The 18,070-nt window shown below is 46.0% G+C and overlaps 1 protein-coding gene across 1 annotated transcript in view; it reads right to left on the bottom strand.

Moving 5' to 3' along the window:
- prr12b (proline rich 12b) overlaps window positions 1–18,070 on the bottom strand; it is a 40,284-nt gene that overhangs the window by 12,334 nt on the left and 9,880 nt on the right. Inside the window, 6 exon segments of the mRNA XM_039825931.1 lie at window positions 284–1,060; window positions 4,490–4,564; window positions 5,834–6,046; window positions 8,073–12,616; window positions 12,858–13,019; window positions 15,212–15,369. Of these exon segments, the coding sequence (XP_039681865.1) occupies window positions 284–1,060; window positions 4,490–4,564; window positions 5,834–6,046; window positions 8,073–12,616; window positions 12,858–13,019; window positions 15,212–15,369 (5,929 nt within the window).

Below are 18,070 nucleotides of genomic sequence, written 5' to 3'. Positions count from 1 at the left end.
GGGATCGGAGTATTACACTGGATGATGAGGAGTGGGACAGAATCTGTAGGAATATTAAAACTAGCTTCTATTGGGACTCCTAGATTGTTTAGAATTGGTCTGAAAGGGGGGGGGTTATATGTTCATGTTGCGAATTGTATGTTTTGTATTTAGTTTAAAAAAATGTTAATTACAAAAAAAAACTTTCAAGACATGATCTTTTTTTGTAGGGGGGGGGCGGGGGAGATGTGGCAAACAAACAGTAAAAACAGACCGATGAAGCAACACATAAATTACCTTCAACCTCCAAAATCGGCATATCCGACATCCTTTTCTCCTCTTCCTGCTCTTCCAGGGCTCCCTGCTGCACATTCTGTGGTTCTCTCACGATTTCTTCACCGTCTGCAGTCTCCCCCCCTCTCTCCTTCTGCTCCTCTCCACCTTGCCTAGCCTCCCTCTCCTCTGTGTTCTCTCCATCCGACATTGGGGAGGCCAACTGTTGCTCTTCCTTGCCCTGTACGGGATCCTGTGCGTATGTGAGCGCCTTCTCTTTTCTGTTCTCCGCGCTGGGGATGAGGGGCGGCATGGCAGGGAGAGGGGGGCTGAGTGGCGGCTCCTGTGGGGTGGGCGGGGCCTTGGCCATGGCAGAAGCCATGGCAGCAGCTAACGAGTGCGGGGTGTCATAGAGGGCCGAGATGGCCGACGAGATGCTCTTCTGCAGGTCCTGGTTCTTGCTGACTGAGTCCTCCTCCTCGTCGGAGGAGAAGGACGGCAGGGTCTCCAGGTTCCCCTTCAGCTCCTCGTCCAGGGGCTTGCAGGGACTGGGGCAGCTGCTGAGAGCCAGCGGGGCCCCCCCTCCCGGCCCTCCCTCGCTGAAGGCTCCTGGAGGCTGCTGCTGTGGAGGAGTTGGTGGTAGTTGGGGAGGAGGCGGGGATAAGGGCCTAATCCCTCCTTTCAGAGAGGACTCCTGCTCACCTCCAGCGTGTCCCTGATCAAGGCCCGGCTGCTTTCTGCCTGTCTTCAGGAAGTCCAAAAAAGAGGCCATGAAGCCAGGTTTGAAGTCGAAAGCCTTCTCTTCATCCTGCAAAAAGCAAAAGAGCAAGACCTCATGGCTGATAAGTGCTTTAGGATATCGTCACTGGCATTGTTTGTCGTTAGCTGTATTCCTCTGTACACTGTACACACGTTTCAACTAGTAATTTGCTCTCTATGTTCACCCTACCGGACTTATCGGTCCTTAAAGCAATAGCAGTGACTTTCCTTTACCACTAGGTGGCAGCGGGACATGGTAGCAACCAGATGCCCATCGACACATCCAGCACACACAAAGCATGAATGAATGAATGAAGAATGCGTCCAATATCTCCTCTTTTTTTAAGCTCTGCTTTGCTCTTCACCAACTCCTAGGAGAACTATGTGGCTGGTTGGCTGCTCTCTAACAGTGTCTGTCTACTGTTTGATGATATGGAAATAGCTGCCTACTGCGGCAGGAAACCAGTGCTAGAATGTAACTACTGTAAGTACATTGACTCCAGTACTGTAAGTCCAAAGGGTACTTGTACTTTTCATGTCACTTTCTACTTCTACTCCGCTACATTTCAGAGCGAAATATTGTACTTTTTACTCCGCTACATTCATCTGACAGCTTTGGTTAGTTCACACATTAAGATTTCTGCACATAAAACACATGTAGTTTTATAAATTCAGATTTTTTTATTCTAAATGAAACTAGCCAACAATCTAACGGCCTACAAGTCCAGCTGAAATGATTAGACCATTAAACACACACGTTGGATCTTTTACACTTTCTACAATGGGAGGATTGCTCTGCATTGAGTATTTTTTACTTTTACTACTTTAAGCACATTTTCCTGATGACTTTTACATGTAACAGAGTATTTTTTTACAATGTGGTATTAGTACTTTTACTTAAGTAAATGTGAATACTTCTTCCTCCACTGCAGGAAACACACTAGATTGGAGTTGTGAGAGTGATCTCAAACAGTAAAGTTGCAGATGGTAAAAGCCAAACAAAGAGCTGGAGGACAGAGCTGAGGGGAACTGCAGATTGTTGATAATTCTCTATGAGTTCATCATTAGCAGAGACCCCTTTCCATAATTTCATTATACACAGTCATTTGACCTGTTGTTAATATCAAACTAATATTGATCTGTGCAGCTTTTAGCTACAAACAATGGTGCTAGTCCTGTGATATAGGTCCAGGTGTTCCCTCTGGAGTTTCCCTTGTTTCTCAATCTAGAAGTGACAGACAAAATCACGCCACTCCAATAAAAAACATTATTCAGACTAGAATGGATACCTGAACCGAGCCCGACGGGACCCGTCAGGCCAGGCCAGGGTTCGGACAGATATTTAGAAATGATGTTCGGGTTCGGGTCGGGCTCGGTCACATCAGCGCGATAAGGCATTGAACATTTGAAATTTAAAACAGCTTCTTATTAGGGGTGGTACGGTTCATGAAAAAACACCCGAACCGCTCGGTTCGCTAGTCTCGGTTCGGAGCGTGTGTGTACTCGTTCAGAATACGATCTCATATTGTACTAAAAAAGTTCACCGAAACGTGTTTCTGAAAACATTTTAAGCGAGAAATAGGCCGTGCATAGGCCGTTGCTGAATCTGTCTTCATTTCAGATCGACAAAGGTCAGTTTAAAAGATTTTCGTCAGATTTTGAGAGACACCGAGCCGACCGCTCCTCAAGTGGAGTGGGGTGCCGCTGCAGGTCACGTCACGTCACATGCAGAAATGTCCAGTGGGAGAGAGGCTGCCCAGAGCTGGAGGATGCGCCAGCGTCGTTTATAGTCTGGTGTGTGGGAACATTTTGGATTTCATGGTACCTATGATGAAATAAAACAATATATAGAACTGCCACTGTGTGCATGTTTTGTGCAACATGCATTCAATATGCTAATTTTAGCTATATATCATATGCTGAAGTATATTTCTGGAGTGTTAAAGATTAAAAGAAAAAATAACAAGAACCGTACAGAACCGAAAACCGTGACCCTAAAACCGTGATACGAACCGAACCGTGGGTTTTGTGAACCGTACCACCCCTAGTTCTTATGTAGCTAGCCAATGGGCCTGTTTCACTTGATGCAAAGGTTTTTTTTTTTTATTAAAATACATTTTAAATATTACCCTAACATCCGTCTTCCTGTGTGCGGAAATTTGTTCACGTAGCTGTGACGTGTCAACAGATGTGCGCCGATGCGCTCATCTGTTGACCTTTCCGAAGGCCTTCCTACAGTTGCTTAATAAAAGCAAGTTTTCCACACAAACAAACGTACACGTGTCATTAGTATGAGGAAAAAAAAATTTGATTTTAACGGTGTCGGGCTTGGACATACATATCTTAATGCCTGTCGGGTTCGGGCAAGGCTCGATTACTGCTCTGTCGGACGAGGGCCGGGCTCGGACAGAAAAAAAATGTCATTCTCAATTCAAATTATTAATTTCTGAATTCATTTACCAATCGTTTGGTCAATGAAAAAGTCTAACATTATGTAATCAAACATTGTGTTATGTCCAAAACCTTCAGTTTACCATCACATGAGAAAAGAAAAGCTGGACCAGGAAAATAAATGAATGATTCATTAATTCTAAGCAATTATTTCAAATAAGTTGCAGGTTATTTTTCTGTTGAATACTTAATGAAGTGATATAGTAGTATCAGCTCTACATGCTTTATGATAATAACAAGTGAAATCTCTTTCAAAATGGCCGATTTCTGTTCAAAATGTGTAAGATATGGGATATATGCATTTACTACTGGCTGGTCTGCCACATTTTTTGATGTTTCCAAATACGGACACGCGTTTCCTCAATTCCCCCGATACATTTGTTCATCCGTACATTTAAGAGCGTCTTTTATCTTAAATTTGTAAGGAATAAAAAAAAAGTGAAGGGTTGGGACTTACTCAAAATGTCACGCTAAACAGTTCAACAAATCCAAGCCCTGGACACGCGAGGCTGTCGGTAACCAAGCTGAACAGACAGCAGGTGGCAGCAAGGCTTCTGCACTGAACACAGTAGTAACCGTGGCAACAGCTGCCTTGGTAACAGCCATCTCTCTCTCTTATTCTCTCTCTCTCTCTCTCTCTCTCTCTTCTCTCTTTTGTCAGTCAGAAAGAACTGGCTGTCAGTCAACTATAACCTCCTTCTCCTCCAAACCTCAAATCACAAGAACATGACTGAAAATGAAAACGCTGTGTTTTTGCTCCACTGAACTACACCACTAAATAATAATAATAATAATAATAATAATTAGTTTTAGCAAATACCTGGGCAAAATGCTACCTTTTTATCAGGCTTCTTGCACACCTCAGGTGTGCAAGAAGCCTGGTAAAAAGGTAGCATTTTGCCCAGGTATTTGAAGGTAAAAATGCGTTGCTCCCTCTACCAGAGCTTAAAGGGATGAGGTATAAATTATATATGAAACTATGTGTCTTTGCTCGTTTTTTTTGCGGAGAGGGTGTGAAGCAACTTACTGAACTGGAGAGCTTGTGCACAGCAGCCCAGGCTTCAGGATTCAGCTGATCGTCCACTTCTTTCTTCCACGTCACCTGGGCGAACAGTAGAGGAAAAAAAGGGGGCTGTCAGAAATCGGTTCAGCAAAGGTTAGCTCCAACTTCTTCAGAGAGCGTGTTCGGTATACGGTTGACATTTCTTTCTTCGTGTACAACAATGTAATGTCATCCCTTTCGAGACGTTCACAGATGCCAGTTATCTTGAGGATTTCGTGCTGGGGTGGCATCATGTCAGTTCAGATAAAGTCACTTGAAAGGATAGCAGAGAATTACCACACAACCTTGTGAGTCCCTCAAGTCTCTACTGCATCAGTTCTTAACCCATGCTCAGTTGAAACTCTGTCTTGTGTATTAAGGGTCACTGCCCTGCTTCATTTTTCTTAAATGGGGGTCTAGGTTTTGTTAAGTTCTGAGTCCTTCAGACTCCTCAGTCCCTGGTTAATGTAAAAGCTAATGTGCTGGAATACAGAGCTGGCACAAATAGAGGAGAACTATTCAAACACTAACTGGCTTGACTAACTAAAATGTATATGTTTGACTTTGACTTGGAAATGGAAGGTGTCACTTCACAGTCAAAATACTGACTGCAGAAACAGAAGACTATATTTGACTGTTGCTGAGGGGCAGCTTCATTTCCTTCTAACACGAACAAATAGTTCAAGCTGTCGTGCACAGGTCCTCTGCAGCCCCTTCTTCATATTTGCAGCTCCTTCTCCCTCACACCCTGGCATCAAGAAGAAAGTGACAGAGCTCAGACAAGCAGCCTACATGATACTACATTAGGGATGGGAAAATTCACAGTGAGCATCGGTGCAGGGACATAAAAGTGCATGGTGCGAGTGCACTGATTTACAAAGTGGGCACCTATACAAATAAAGTTATTATATTAAAGTTTTTTCTTTGCATTCGTTGTCATTTTCAGGCTTTTCATGAAGCGTGAGACAAAACATGAAAAACAGTAAGAATAGACATGTTGACTGACAAACAGAACAGCAAGTCATACATATTGTTACCTTTTTAGATACTGTGAAAACCACAAAACAATAAAAAAAATCTGTCGTATGTCCTATCAAACTGCTAGTCACACATCGCACAGTGCCAGTCTGTCCAAATTCGGTCAAATCTGCAATGAATTCCTGTAAGGTACTCACCATCCTTTAAACCATTGGAAATTGTAATACTTGGCATTGAAATGATTACAAATACATTTACACGTTAACAACAAAGACAAGTTTAGCATCTATCAAAAGGAGCTTTGCCAGTGCAACTAATGAGCAGACAGAACAACACTGTATACTATTTTACCTCTTCAGCTTTCTGCTGATGCTTCATCATCTGGTCTTGAGTCTGGTTCACCTCACTCGTGCTGCTGTCCATGGCAGCGCTGGGTCCAGGACTCAGGCCCAGAGATGGTGCCGACCCCACAGATCCGTCAGACAGAACCGGCTCGGTGCTGGACAGTGAGTCCGTCCTCAACATCGATTCTGATGGAGGCATGCTGGGAACGGGCAGTTTGATCTGACAGACAGACAGATTGGATGGAAGACATTCAGAAGGACTTTCAGCATATATAGCAGTATACAACATTTGTTACTGTATATCATCGTTACTGTAGATTGGCTCACTTGGATATCTACAAAATGAGCCATTAATGCCGATTGTGTTAAAACCACTCAGGGCTTGGTTTCAAAGAAATATTTTCCACTAGTCTAAATTTATCGCACACATATTAAAAACAATCTTCCTGAACTACTAATTGATCACACCCTCTCTCTCTAACTGCCTGGACATCAGTGAGTCTCTATTTTATATATTCATGGGATCCTTAAACAGTTGCACAAAACTAAAGACTTACTATTTTTAAACCTTAAAGAGAGCCGCACTACCTTTATGCTATCTATAAGCTAAGAGCCATTTTCATTGTATCAATCAATTAAACCTGCTGACAACTGTAAAGAAAAACATGTAGATATAGCAATCTGTGGCCTGCTACAGCTTTTTAAGACAAGCAATAATCATTTGGATATTCTGCTGTTGCTCCGCTTGAATCTGCTAGCATTAAATAAAGCATTAATCTATCCGGGATACCAAATTCATTTTACTTGAGATAGTCATCAACTAGAGAGCTTAAGTCTATTTGTTGACCCTAATTCCTAGTTAAAAGAGCAAATTTGTCCTCACTGTCCCCAGAAGACTCAGAGTGATATATTTGGGTTCAATCTTAATGCACACAGCAATGAATTAACACTGATGGCCATATCTTGCACCCGGCGCAGCGCAAAGCCCAACGCAAGTGTCTTTGCTAGTTTAAGACCGACGCAGTCGTCAATTTCCCGTTCAGCGCCCACGTCGTTTAAATAGCAAATGCACCTGCGCGCATCTTTGCGCCCATGGGCGTGCTGGTCTTAAGGAGAGGTGTGTTCAGGTAGCCTGACGTCATCATACTCAGATTCTAGTCAGAATATGAGTCTGATGCTGCTCCTTTGGGCTGTGGTTATGGGGCGTGTTCCAACCGAACCAGGAAACAAAATGCCTCTGCACTCAATTGGATAGACCTGCAACCAATCAGAGCAACGCAGACAGACGTCACAGAAGCTGCAAGTCAAAGCAGGCTTCGACAGAGCAAAGGCAGTGGTGGCAGTTTCCGTGTCGTGTGGACGGGTGTGGCAATGTGTATACCGTACATGCGTGATCGCAGTTCTCTGGTCCTCTTTTAAAATGAATGCGCTGTCGACATCTTCTATAACAGACGCGATGGCAGCCATCTTTGTTGTAAACAAATTCAACCAGAAGCGCTCTTTGGTGACGTGGTTGATTACGTTACTGTTCATCATCTGTCCATCATCGTATAAAGCCCGCCCTGACAATTTGATTGGTCCGAACAGCTCTGGTTCGAGCATAGATGCTCCACAACGGATCAAGTCCAGACCGAACTTCCCGACCTGAAATGTTGTGGGCGGGGCTAAGTTCGGCTGGCATCCAGGCTAGTGTTCAGGTGCATTCTTGGCGTATCGCTATCTTGAGGCAGCGGGAAGTGATCGCGCCATTGACCAACAAAAACCTGGTCCGAAGTCAATAGCGCAGCATTTCATTGTTATTTAACAGCGCATTAGTAAAATGCGCCTATGGCTTATGCACGGCCCGCGCACGCTATGCTTGTTACACACACACACACACACAGGGAAGTGCAGCACACAAACATGCAAAAGATTACAAATAAAAATATTACGGTGCAAATCCGCCATCATAATAGCAATGCGCCAAGGTCCAAACGCGCCTGGCTTTTAAAGGGCTGATTGGTTTACTGCATGTTACGCCCAAAACTCACCTATGAATTAATGAAAACACCAAGTACAACCCTTTTGAACCATGCTCCCGGCGCACGGACCCTTTTTTCCGCCGTCAAACTAGCAAAAGTGAATTTGGACACGCCCTAAACGCACCTGCGCCATGCACTTCACGCTGTGCGCTTAGATCGTTAAAATAGGGCCCTGAAGCTAAAGACAGGCAAAACCAACAGATTATCTGTTCTTTTCACTGTTACCTTGATAGGTGTGATTGGATCTTGCTGCAGCTGGGATGGTTGCTGTTGTTGTTGATGATGATGATGCTGTTGATGATGCGGTTGGTGGTGAGGACAGGAAACATGCTGCTGCTGCTGCTGCTGCTGCTGTTGTTGTTGTTGATGATGATGCAGGTGATGCTGTTGTTGCTGTTGGTGTGGTGCTTGGTGGAGGTCTGCCTGCTGTCTGTGCTGTTCATGTGGATGCTGTTGGAGATGCTGCTGTTGGCTGAACGGTTGCTGCTGATGCTGCTGCTGCTGCTGATATGCAAGGTTTTGTGCTTTGTTCATGTCTTGATGCATTTCAACAAATCCTTCCTCCCGCCTTCCTCGTCCTCGACCACGCCCGCGACCCCTTCTACTTTCTCCAGGCACCGATCCCATCAGTCCCCTGCAGTAGGGAGGCTCTGGAAGAGGACGTATGCGCGGTCTACCTCGTGGGCGAGGAGGGCCTTCACGTTTTGGTTTAGTTGGTTTCCTGCCTCTTTTCTTAGGGCCATAGTGGGGGAGGATATGTGGAGGGTGTCCAGGGGAAGAGTAGCTGGAGGGGTGGCAGAAGTCCATGTCCCCCATCAGTGGACTGAGCCCACTTACTCCTGATGCCCCACTAGCCTTTCTACAACTAGAGACCAAGTCAGGGAGTAGGTCAGGAAGGCGTCGACTGGTTAGGCGAATATCAGCTGGAACATCAACTTTATCCTCATCGTCCTCAAATTCGTACTCCTGCGCATAGTTTTTCTTTGTTTGAGGTTGTGGCTCACGCCGCTGTTTAAGCAAATGATATGAGCTGGTTTTCAACAGTTTCTTGGGCCGAGAAGAACAAAATATAGGCGAGGTCAGACCAGTTGTATTTGAACTTCCACCCACTCCTACAGCTCCCATCATCTTGTTGACCGAGCCATCCCCTTGATCTGCTGAACTCAGCCCCATGTTGGGTGTTTGGGATTGGATGAGGCCAAGCTGGTCAGTATTCACAGTAGAGGGAAGCTCGTGGGTCTTCGTAGAGTCAAGGTCTAAGTGTAGATTGCCATTTCCTGTTCCTGGAAGGCTGTGGCAATAATGTCCATAGCCTTGATCACTGTGATGACCAACCATATCATAGCCCTCTCTAGAACCTCCTGTTTTTAAGGCTTCCATACCCTCTTGCCCCTGCCCATGGCCCTGGGTAAGGCTTTCTTGAGCAGCCTGTCCTGCCCCAGAATTCTCCACACAGCTCGACTTGTAATCAGCTGAACAAAACATGTCCTCCATCTCAGGAAAGAAAGTGCGGTCTTCATCGTGTAAAAGAGAGTCTGGAAAGCAGATGGATGTTAGAGGTGCAAACCGATGCTGTTGCTGCGGGCCATGATTTTGTCCTACTTTACCCACTGGGCTTAATGTTTGAAACTGGAGCTGTTTGAGCTGGTCTAACTGGGAGTGGGACAGAGTTTCAGGCTCTCTTTGTTGGGGCTGCTGCTGTTGTTGGGGGGTTCCCATATTTGCTGTCATCCGGTGGGAGTGTGGGTGAGCTAACTGCGAGTGTGCCAGTTGATGGTGAGTGTGTGCTTGCTGTTGATGGTGGGCATGGGGGTGGGCATGGGCCTGAGGCTGGTTGAGGTGGTGCAGGTGGGAGGGGGTGGTCAAGCCTAAATCTGGTTCAGAGAGGAAGTCATGGAGATCTGAGGCTGATTGTTGGGGATGGTGGTGGGGTGTTAGTCTGTGCTGCTGTCTATGTCTGTCTCCACCACCTCCCTCCCCTCCAGTCACCCCAACTCCTGCTCTGTCCAGAGCTCCTCCACTACCTCTGCTGTTCGTCCGGGAAAGAGATTGGTCTAGTATGTCTAGCGGAGACACTGAGTTCTGACTGGCTCGGGTTTGATCTCTTGGCTGGACTCCAAGGCTGTAGTGGGTATCAATAACCTGGGTCTGGAGTTGGAGTTGCAACTGCGAGGGCTGGTTCTGTGGGTGGGATTCCACCATGGCAGGCCCTGCTCCTCCAGCTGAACCCATCATGGCCTGCTGGCTCAAAGGATGCTGCTGCAGCTGCTGTGGAGGGGCTTGCTGGGGGTCTATCTTAGTGCTAGTGGTATGAGAAAGGACAGATTGTAGCATGTGAGTTTGCTGGGGAGGGTCTTGCGGTGAATCTATCAGGGCAAGGGGGACCTGGCTTTGTCGAGCCTGCTGCACATCTGGTGTGTTACACAAGTAGGCATTGTCATTTTCATCTGAAGGCTTCTTCAGCTCCATGTGAGGGTGGCTGTGAGAGTGGGAAAGGGGATGGCTGTGCTGAGTATTTTGAGAGTGCTGTGTGTGTCCAGTGTGTTGACTGTGCCGAGAATGCTGGGAGACTTGGGGATGCTGAGAGTGTTGCTGAGAGTGTGAGGACAAGTGTGAGGTGTGATGGGAGTGCATTGTGTAGGGGTCCTCTCTTCCATAATGGACCACAGAGCCCAAGGAGTCATGCTGTTGTTGATGGGAGTGGGAAAGGGAGTCAGTGACCCCTCCAGCAGCGGACTTTGATATGGTCAACTTTGATTTGGCCTCCTGCTGTTCCTTCCGTGATATTTCCAACTGAGTGTTCAAACCACTTGCTGCATCACCAATTGCTGTTCCAGGACCTGAACTGCTGGTGACGTTATTGGTACGAATAACACTCTGAAGGTGGTAGCGCTCTTCTGAGATCTTGTTAATGTCATAGGTCACCCCCTTGCCTTCCCCATCCCTAGCTTGTGGCAGCGGCTGGGGTAACTGATGAGGAGGTGGGTGATGCTGGGAAGGATGGGGATTTGAGCTCTGGGAATGTAGTAAGTGGTGGATGAGGAAATCATCGTCATCCTCTTCCTCATCTTGGGAACGCTCAACTCCCAGCATGTTGGTCTCGGTTTTTGGCTTAGGTGGTGTTGTGTGGAAGGACTGGCTCTGCACTTGCCGTGTATCAGGGAAACCTTGTGGTGGGGACATAAAAGCAGGCGAGAGAATGGTGGACAAGTATTTAGTGGCCCCTGAGCCTCCAGGGGACTGTGCAGGGCGAGCAGAGGCAGGAGAGTGCAATCCAGTGCAACCAATAGTAGAATTGATGGAGGGCGAGGGACTAGACTCAGGCAGGTGGTAAGAGCTGCTGCCTTCATTACCAACCCCAGCAGATCCGCTTCCTGATCCTGCAGATCCAACTCCACTGCCAAGTGCAGCAGCTCCTGATACAGGTCCACTTACTGCTGATCCTCCAGCACTCCCATACCCTAAGGAAGGACTGCCTGCTCTCCTAAGAGAGGTTGAGCCAAAGCTTGAGTCCCCAAAGACTATCTCTGCAGAAAACGAGCGTCCTCCTGAGCCTGTAGCAGTGAAGGTCTTCCCTCTAGAGCTCAGGTCCTGGGCATGAGGGGAGTTAAAGCCTCCATAAGACTGGGTCATGTGTGTAGATGGAGGCTGGTTGGGAGAGTAGGACTGGACATGTTGCTGGAGAGGGGGCTGGTCTGGTAGGCCTGTGCTGGATTTGGCCAGAGGCGGAGAGCCATAAGTGGAGAGGCATTGTTTGGGTGCTGGCTGTTGAACAAGATTGGATGACACCACCGGTAGAGAAGGTGGTGCCGGTGCTGACTGAGCTGGGGGCTGCTGGCAAGAGGGAACAGACAAGGAGCCAGTGTTTGTCTTGGAGTTAGAAGAGGAAGAAGAGGAAGTGGAGGAGGCTGATGGTGGAGTGTGTGGAGTACGGGAAGAAGATGATGCTGAGCCTGAAGAGGAGTAGCCGCTGCTGGAGCTGGAACTCTTGGCTCCCTTAGTGCCAGATGAGGAGGGGGCTGAGGAGCTGGAGGATGAGGATGTGTAGGGGGTTTGGATAATAGGTTGATAAGTCTTGGATTCCAACCGTGGTGAGGGCTTGGGGTCAGAGGATGGGCTCTGCTCCCCCAGGGGACTGCAGGACACTCCAGAATGCCGGTGGTGACTGGCTATCTGCTGGTAGCTCGATGACCCCCCACAGCTGACATATTGCTGTGGGGGTAGTGCTGCGGATTGAGCTGGGGACGAGCGTTGGTAATGTTTGATCACACTGTCCTGCCGGGACGCTGCCCTCTCTGGAGGAGGCTGGGGAGGAGGGGGGGGCGTGGGCAGCAGGGCTGCTGTGGAAGAGAACATGGAGGCATTATAGAGCTGGGAGGACTGGTTGTGGAGCTGGGAGGACAATATGTTGAACTGGGAAGGGGACAGGTGACAACTGGAGGAGGTGGGAGGGGCTTGGGTCTGAGGAGGGGCCGGGGGCTCCTGGGACCCCCGGTAGGTGGCACTCTGGGAAGACAGCAAGCGATCAAAGCCCAAGCTGGCCTGGGAGGGTGTTTTGATGTGCAGCAGGGGATCATGGGGGGATAGCAAACTGTTGGAAGTCGGGCTAAATGTAGGCGTGTCCTGCAGGGATAGTGAGGGAGTGAAAGATCGTCCAGAGAAGGAGCCAGGATGCTGGTATGCAGAGAGGGCTGAGGAAGAGGGGAAAGAGCTGGAACCAGGAAGTGGCCCTGAAATAAAGAGCTCCGCTGGGGCCGGTGTATGCATTGCTACAGGACACAACATCACATGGACAGTGTTGGCAAATGCAAGGCACTACTCACATTGAACAAATTAGCAAATTTTCTGTTTGAGACTACAAACTTTTTGCAAATTAAATGAATGCAAATTATTCAGTACATGTATGAATTATCTAGAAATAGTAGTAGCATTTCAATAGTAAAAAGAACTAATGTCATATGAGGATTCTTTTTTTCAAGTGTAGCATTACCCTAACAGGTTGACACTCACCAGTCTGCCAAGAGGGAGAGCGAAACTGAGAGAGGAGGGAGGAAGCAGAGGGTGGTGGCTGTGGCCCCCGCGACTCCAGAGCTGAAATCAGATTCATGACGGAGGGGTCAGGACCCGTTGGGCTGGCATGGTGGAGGCTGGCGTCAAATAGCCCCGAGAGGCCTGGCAAAAAACCACAACCCTCACTTAATTCATATAAAATCATATCATAGATCATACAATCATCATGTAAACAGTTCAAAAAAACATCTCTCTTTCAAACTTTTCTTTCTGTTTTTATTGAAATACTTTTATTGTTGCATAAAACAGAGTCACAATTTCTAAGTAGGTCACTGTGTTGCAAAATAAAACCAAGAACAGAAAACAGAGATTTTACACAGTGAAGCAATGCATTAACATCCTGCCTGTCTGCTCCATCCAGACATTAATATTATTTCCATATCTGGACAGATGGCTGGTGTCTCTTCTCCTTTGGTGAACCATTTTCATCATGCAACACTGTGATTGGCACAGCTGTTAAAAATATACGAGCTAAGTGGTTGAGACCTTACAGATTTATCACCCTACCCTTTATTTATATTCCACTGTAACCAGCTGTTTGGCACATGCCACCACGGCACAGGACGGGCATCGGGAAACACTCACACTCTGCACATGATGTAGCACTGTGCCATCCGTTTCAGTAACAGTTCCACATCCCTGGTGTTACTTTTCACCATTGTTGTTCTTTCTCCAAAGTATGTTTTTTGAACTTCTACATCCATGATTTTCAACCACAGAGTAACGTCAGACAGACTCCCAGTCTGCGTTTTCTGCCGCCTTGTAGTCACGTGTTACTTTCAGTAACAGTTCTAGCTCGTCGTCGGTCCAAACAAAGAAGAAGAAATCTCTTGTCCTATTTTTCGCCATTGCTGCTCTTCCTCCATAGTAAAAGGTAACTATAACGGCAACTACCATCGGCGGAGCTTCCTGTTTACACCGGCACGCATGTGCCCAGTATACATGAATGGTCATGAGATATTATGTGGCGTGTATAGAGATTGTTTTTGGCTAAAACGGCGCTTAAAACCAAAACAAAGCAGTGTAGATGTAGCTTCAGCCTGACCTTTTTTAAACAGAGCAGCTAATATTGGTAGAGAGAGCAACAAGTTAGCTGACTGACAAGCCGACACTGCTGTGCAACGTGTGTGTGTGTGTGCGCGTGTGAGAAGGGAAACGCAACAGTAAATGACAGTAAAGAGCAGAGCAGAAATGGAAACCCTGCGCTGCAGCACGTGCCTTTCGGTTTAATTAAAGACATTCATTTTTAAGGATTCTGTTATTCTACACTATTAAAGAAAAAAACAAACAAACAATATCCAAACCCCTAAATTAGAAACTGAATACCTACCCAACGAACGACGAATGGTCGAATATTCGGGTCCAGCTCTACTTACTTTGATGCAAAGACTTGTACATTAGCTGGAATGTAGCACTAAATGGAAGTGAAAGCACTGCTTTGTTTATTTAAATGTGAAAGTGCAATACAGTCTCTAAAATCAATTATGGTAAACAATCGAGATCTAAGTATCAATCAAAATAATTGCGATTATTATTTTGACCACAATGGTGCAGCCCTGATGCATTGTCATGGCTAAAGAACCTGAGGGATGAGACGGCTGATCAAGTTTTAATCTATAATCAAATTTATCATAAAAAAGCTTTGTATGAGTCCACATTTGGTTATCATTCTTCGGTGACATTAGGTTCTCAGTAAGTAGGCCTGGACATAAGATGTGTGTATTTTTTATTGCCAGAGACCTTTGATATTCCTGGCTGGTTTGGAACTTGAACAGGCAAGTGGATGTGTGCTGTGTGCGTGACAGCCTGTGTGCACTGCAGTGTCCACGTTGTAACAGCCTTCGCTTTACCGACAGATGAAGCCACCGTGTCTTAAGAAGCTTGCTGTTTTATTGTTCTTTCTTAACTGTCTTTACATCGTCTTTGCCGTCTCGTTTTCCTCTCGCAGCCGCTGCGCTAACTTCCGACAACGCTCACCGTCTCTACAGCACAGATGCGCCCTGTGGAAAAATAGGGGTTATTACAACGTCCATAGAAGAAGTGTGTTGAGGCAGTAGTGTGTGTTGAGTATGGTCACGTCAGAAGTGTAGATGCATTAGGTCAGGAGTCTACCCCAGGGTTGACATCCACTCTCAGCTACAGGACAGGACCTCAAGACCCGCCGATATGCAGAATCAGAATCATTAAAATCCAAAACGATACCCAACCACACTACAGACTGCACTATACATAGAAAGAAATACAGTATTTCTAGATTTGTATTTCTACACATATACCATCCAATGAGTCCTTACCAAGCGATCGTCCAGCAGCACCCCAGGCCCCTCCCTGTCTGGAGCTTCCTGGGTGGTGGTTCGTTGCATAGCCCTGGAGGGGATGGGGGGTGCCGTAGGTCTGCCGGTGGAGCAGCTCGGAGTCTGGGTGGGACGACCTGGAGCCCCCATACACGAGGCTGAGGAACACATGGTCATTAGGTTGGACTTTAATACAGGCCCTTCTTTACAAGTCTGCTGTCTGAAGCCCGATTCACACAGGACTTAAGGCACCTACACTCTACAATGTCTATCCACAATGTCAAACACAAGATTTTTTTTCATTTCTGTACAAGCGAGTAGAATTTGCTGATTTTGTGAGAGATTTATTTTGTAAGCATAAAACAACTACTCACAAGCCTGTTGCTGCTGAGACATGTTCATGTCATATGGAAGTTACATTTTTCATTTCATTTTCATGCTTATTTGAATAGGGACAGATGCTTAGACTTTTAGACATTTGTGCAACACATCTCCAATATACAGCATTACATCGTTTATACAGTGCCTTGCGAAAGTATTCGGCCCCCTTGAACTTTTCGACCTTTTGCCACATTTCAGGCCTCAAACATAAAGATATAAAACTGTAATTTTTTGTGAAGAATCAACAACAAGTGGGACACAATCATGAAGTGGAACGAAATTTATTGGATATTTCAAACCTTTTAAACAAATAAAAACTGAAATATTGGAAGTGCAAAATTATTCCAGCCCCCTTAAGTTAATACTTTGTAGCGCCACCTTTTGCTGCGATTACAGCTGTAAGTCCGCTTGGGTATGTCTCTATCAGTTTTGCACATCGAGAGACTGACATTTTTGCCCATTCCTCCTTGCAAAACAGCTCGAGCTCAGTGAGGTTGGATGGAGAGCGTTTGTGAACAGCAGTTTTCAGTTCTTTCCACAGATTCTCGATTGGATTCAGGTCTGGACTTTGACTTGGCCATTCTAACACCTGGATATGTTTATTTGTGAACCATTCCATTGTAGATTTTGCTTTATGTTTTGGATCATTGTCTTGTTGGAAGACAAATCTCCGTCCCAGTCTCAGGTCTTTTGCAGACTCCATCAGGTTTTCTTCCAGAATGGTCCTGTATTTGGCTTCATCCATCTTCCCATCAATTTTAACCATCTTCCCTGTCCCTGCTGAAGAAAAGCAGGCCCAAACCATGATGCTGCCACCACCATGTTTGATACGTGGGGGGTTTTTGTTTTCAGGGTGATGAGCTGTGTTGCTTTTACGCCAAACATAACGTTTTGCATTGTTGCCAAAAAGTTCGATTTTGGTTTCATCTGACCACAGCACCTTCTTCCACATGTTTGGTGTGTCTCCCAGGTGGCTTTTGGCAAACTTTAAACGACACTTTTTATGGATATCTTTAAGAAATGGCTTTCTTCTTGCCACTCTTCCATAAAGGCCAGATTTGTGCAGTATACGACTGATTGTTGTCCTATGGACAGAGTCTCCCACCTCAGCTGTAGATCTCTGCAGTTCATCCAGAGTGATCATGGGCCTCTTGGCTGCATCTCTGATCAGTCTTCTCATTGTATGAGCTGAAAGTTTAGAGGAACGGCCGGGTCTTCGTAGATTTGTAGTGGTCTGATACTCCTTCCATTTCAATATTATCGCTTGCACAGTGCTCCTTGGGATGTTTAAAGCTTGGGAAATCTTTTTGTATCCAAATCCGGCTTTAAACTTCTCCACAACAGTATCTCGGACCTGCCTGGTGTGTTCCTTGTTCTTCATGATGCTCTCTGCGCTTTACACGGACCTCTGAGACTATCACAGAGCAGGTGCATTTATACGGAGACTTGATTACACACAGGTGGATTCTGTTTATCATCATTAGTCATTTAGGTCAACATTGGATCATTCAGAGATCCTCACTGAACTTCTGGAGAGAGTTTGCTGCACTAAAAGTAAAGGGGCTGAATAATTTTGCACGCCCACTTTTTCAGTTTTTTATTTGTTAAAAAAGTTTGAAATAGCCAATGAATTTCGTTCCACTTCATAATTGGGACCCACTTGTTGTTGATTCTTCACAAAAAAATACAGTTTTATATCTTTATGTTTGAGGCCTGAAATGTGGCAAAAGGTCGAAACGTTCAAGGGGGCCGAATACTTTCGCAAGGCACTGTAGCTGTTGCTAATTTCCAAAGCCCAAAGTTACCGGGGTTACTAGTTTTCAACAGCGTCAGCATCCAAGTCGTAACAACTGGGAGTTTGTTAATGTTTCTTAACTGGCAGAAACATGCTTGGGTGAATGATTTGACATTTTGGTCAAAATACATAGCATTATCATAGACTGTTAATAATTAATGGACAACGCATCCGGTTCGTCGAAGTGCTGCAAAGTGCCTTAAACCTGCAGTCTATCTGAATTCCAGCAGGGGGTGACCAGTGCGGTTGCAAAAGGAGGTCAGTTTCTGTAGAAGTCTACGAGAAAGTGACTTCTCACTTGATTTATTACCTCAGTAAATATTTTCATCATGAGTTTATGGTCTCAATCGCTAGTTTTAAGTCTTCTGCAACACAGAATGATGTTCATTTTTTGAATTATGGTCTCGTTGACTTTAAAATCGGCGATAAAGCAGGGGGTGTTTTAAGGCGTGGCTATGATGTGATTGCCAGTGAAAGTGTGTTAATGTAACGTGGCTCCTCCCTCACTCCTCCCTCACTCCTCCCTCACTCCTCCCTCACTCCTCCCTTACTCCTCCCTGTAGTCTAAAATCGTCACATCCGCAACCAGGATGGCTGCGCCCGTAACGGCTGCGCCCGTAACGGCAAACTCAATGATGGATAACAGAGCTCCACAAACCAATGGGTGACGTCACACTTTGCGC

Source organism: Perca fluviatilis, chromosome 15, assembly GCF_010015445.1.
Source record: "Perca fluviatilis chromosome 15, GENO_Pfluv_1.0, whole genome shotgun sequence".
NCBI classification, from domain to species: Eukaryota; Metazoa; Chordata; class Actinopteri; order Perciformes; family Percidae; genus Perca; species Perca fluviatilis.
This window is presented reverse-complemented; position numbering and strand designations above follow the sequence as displayed.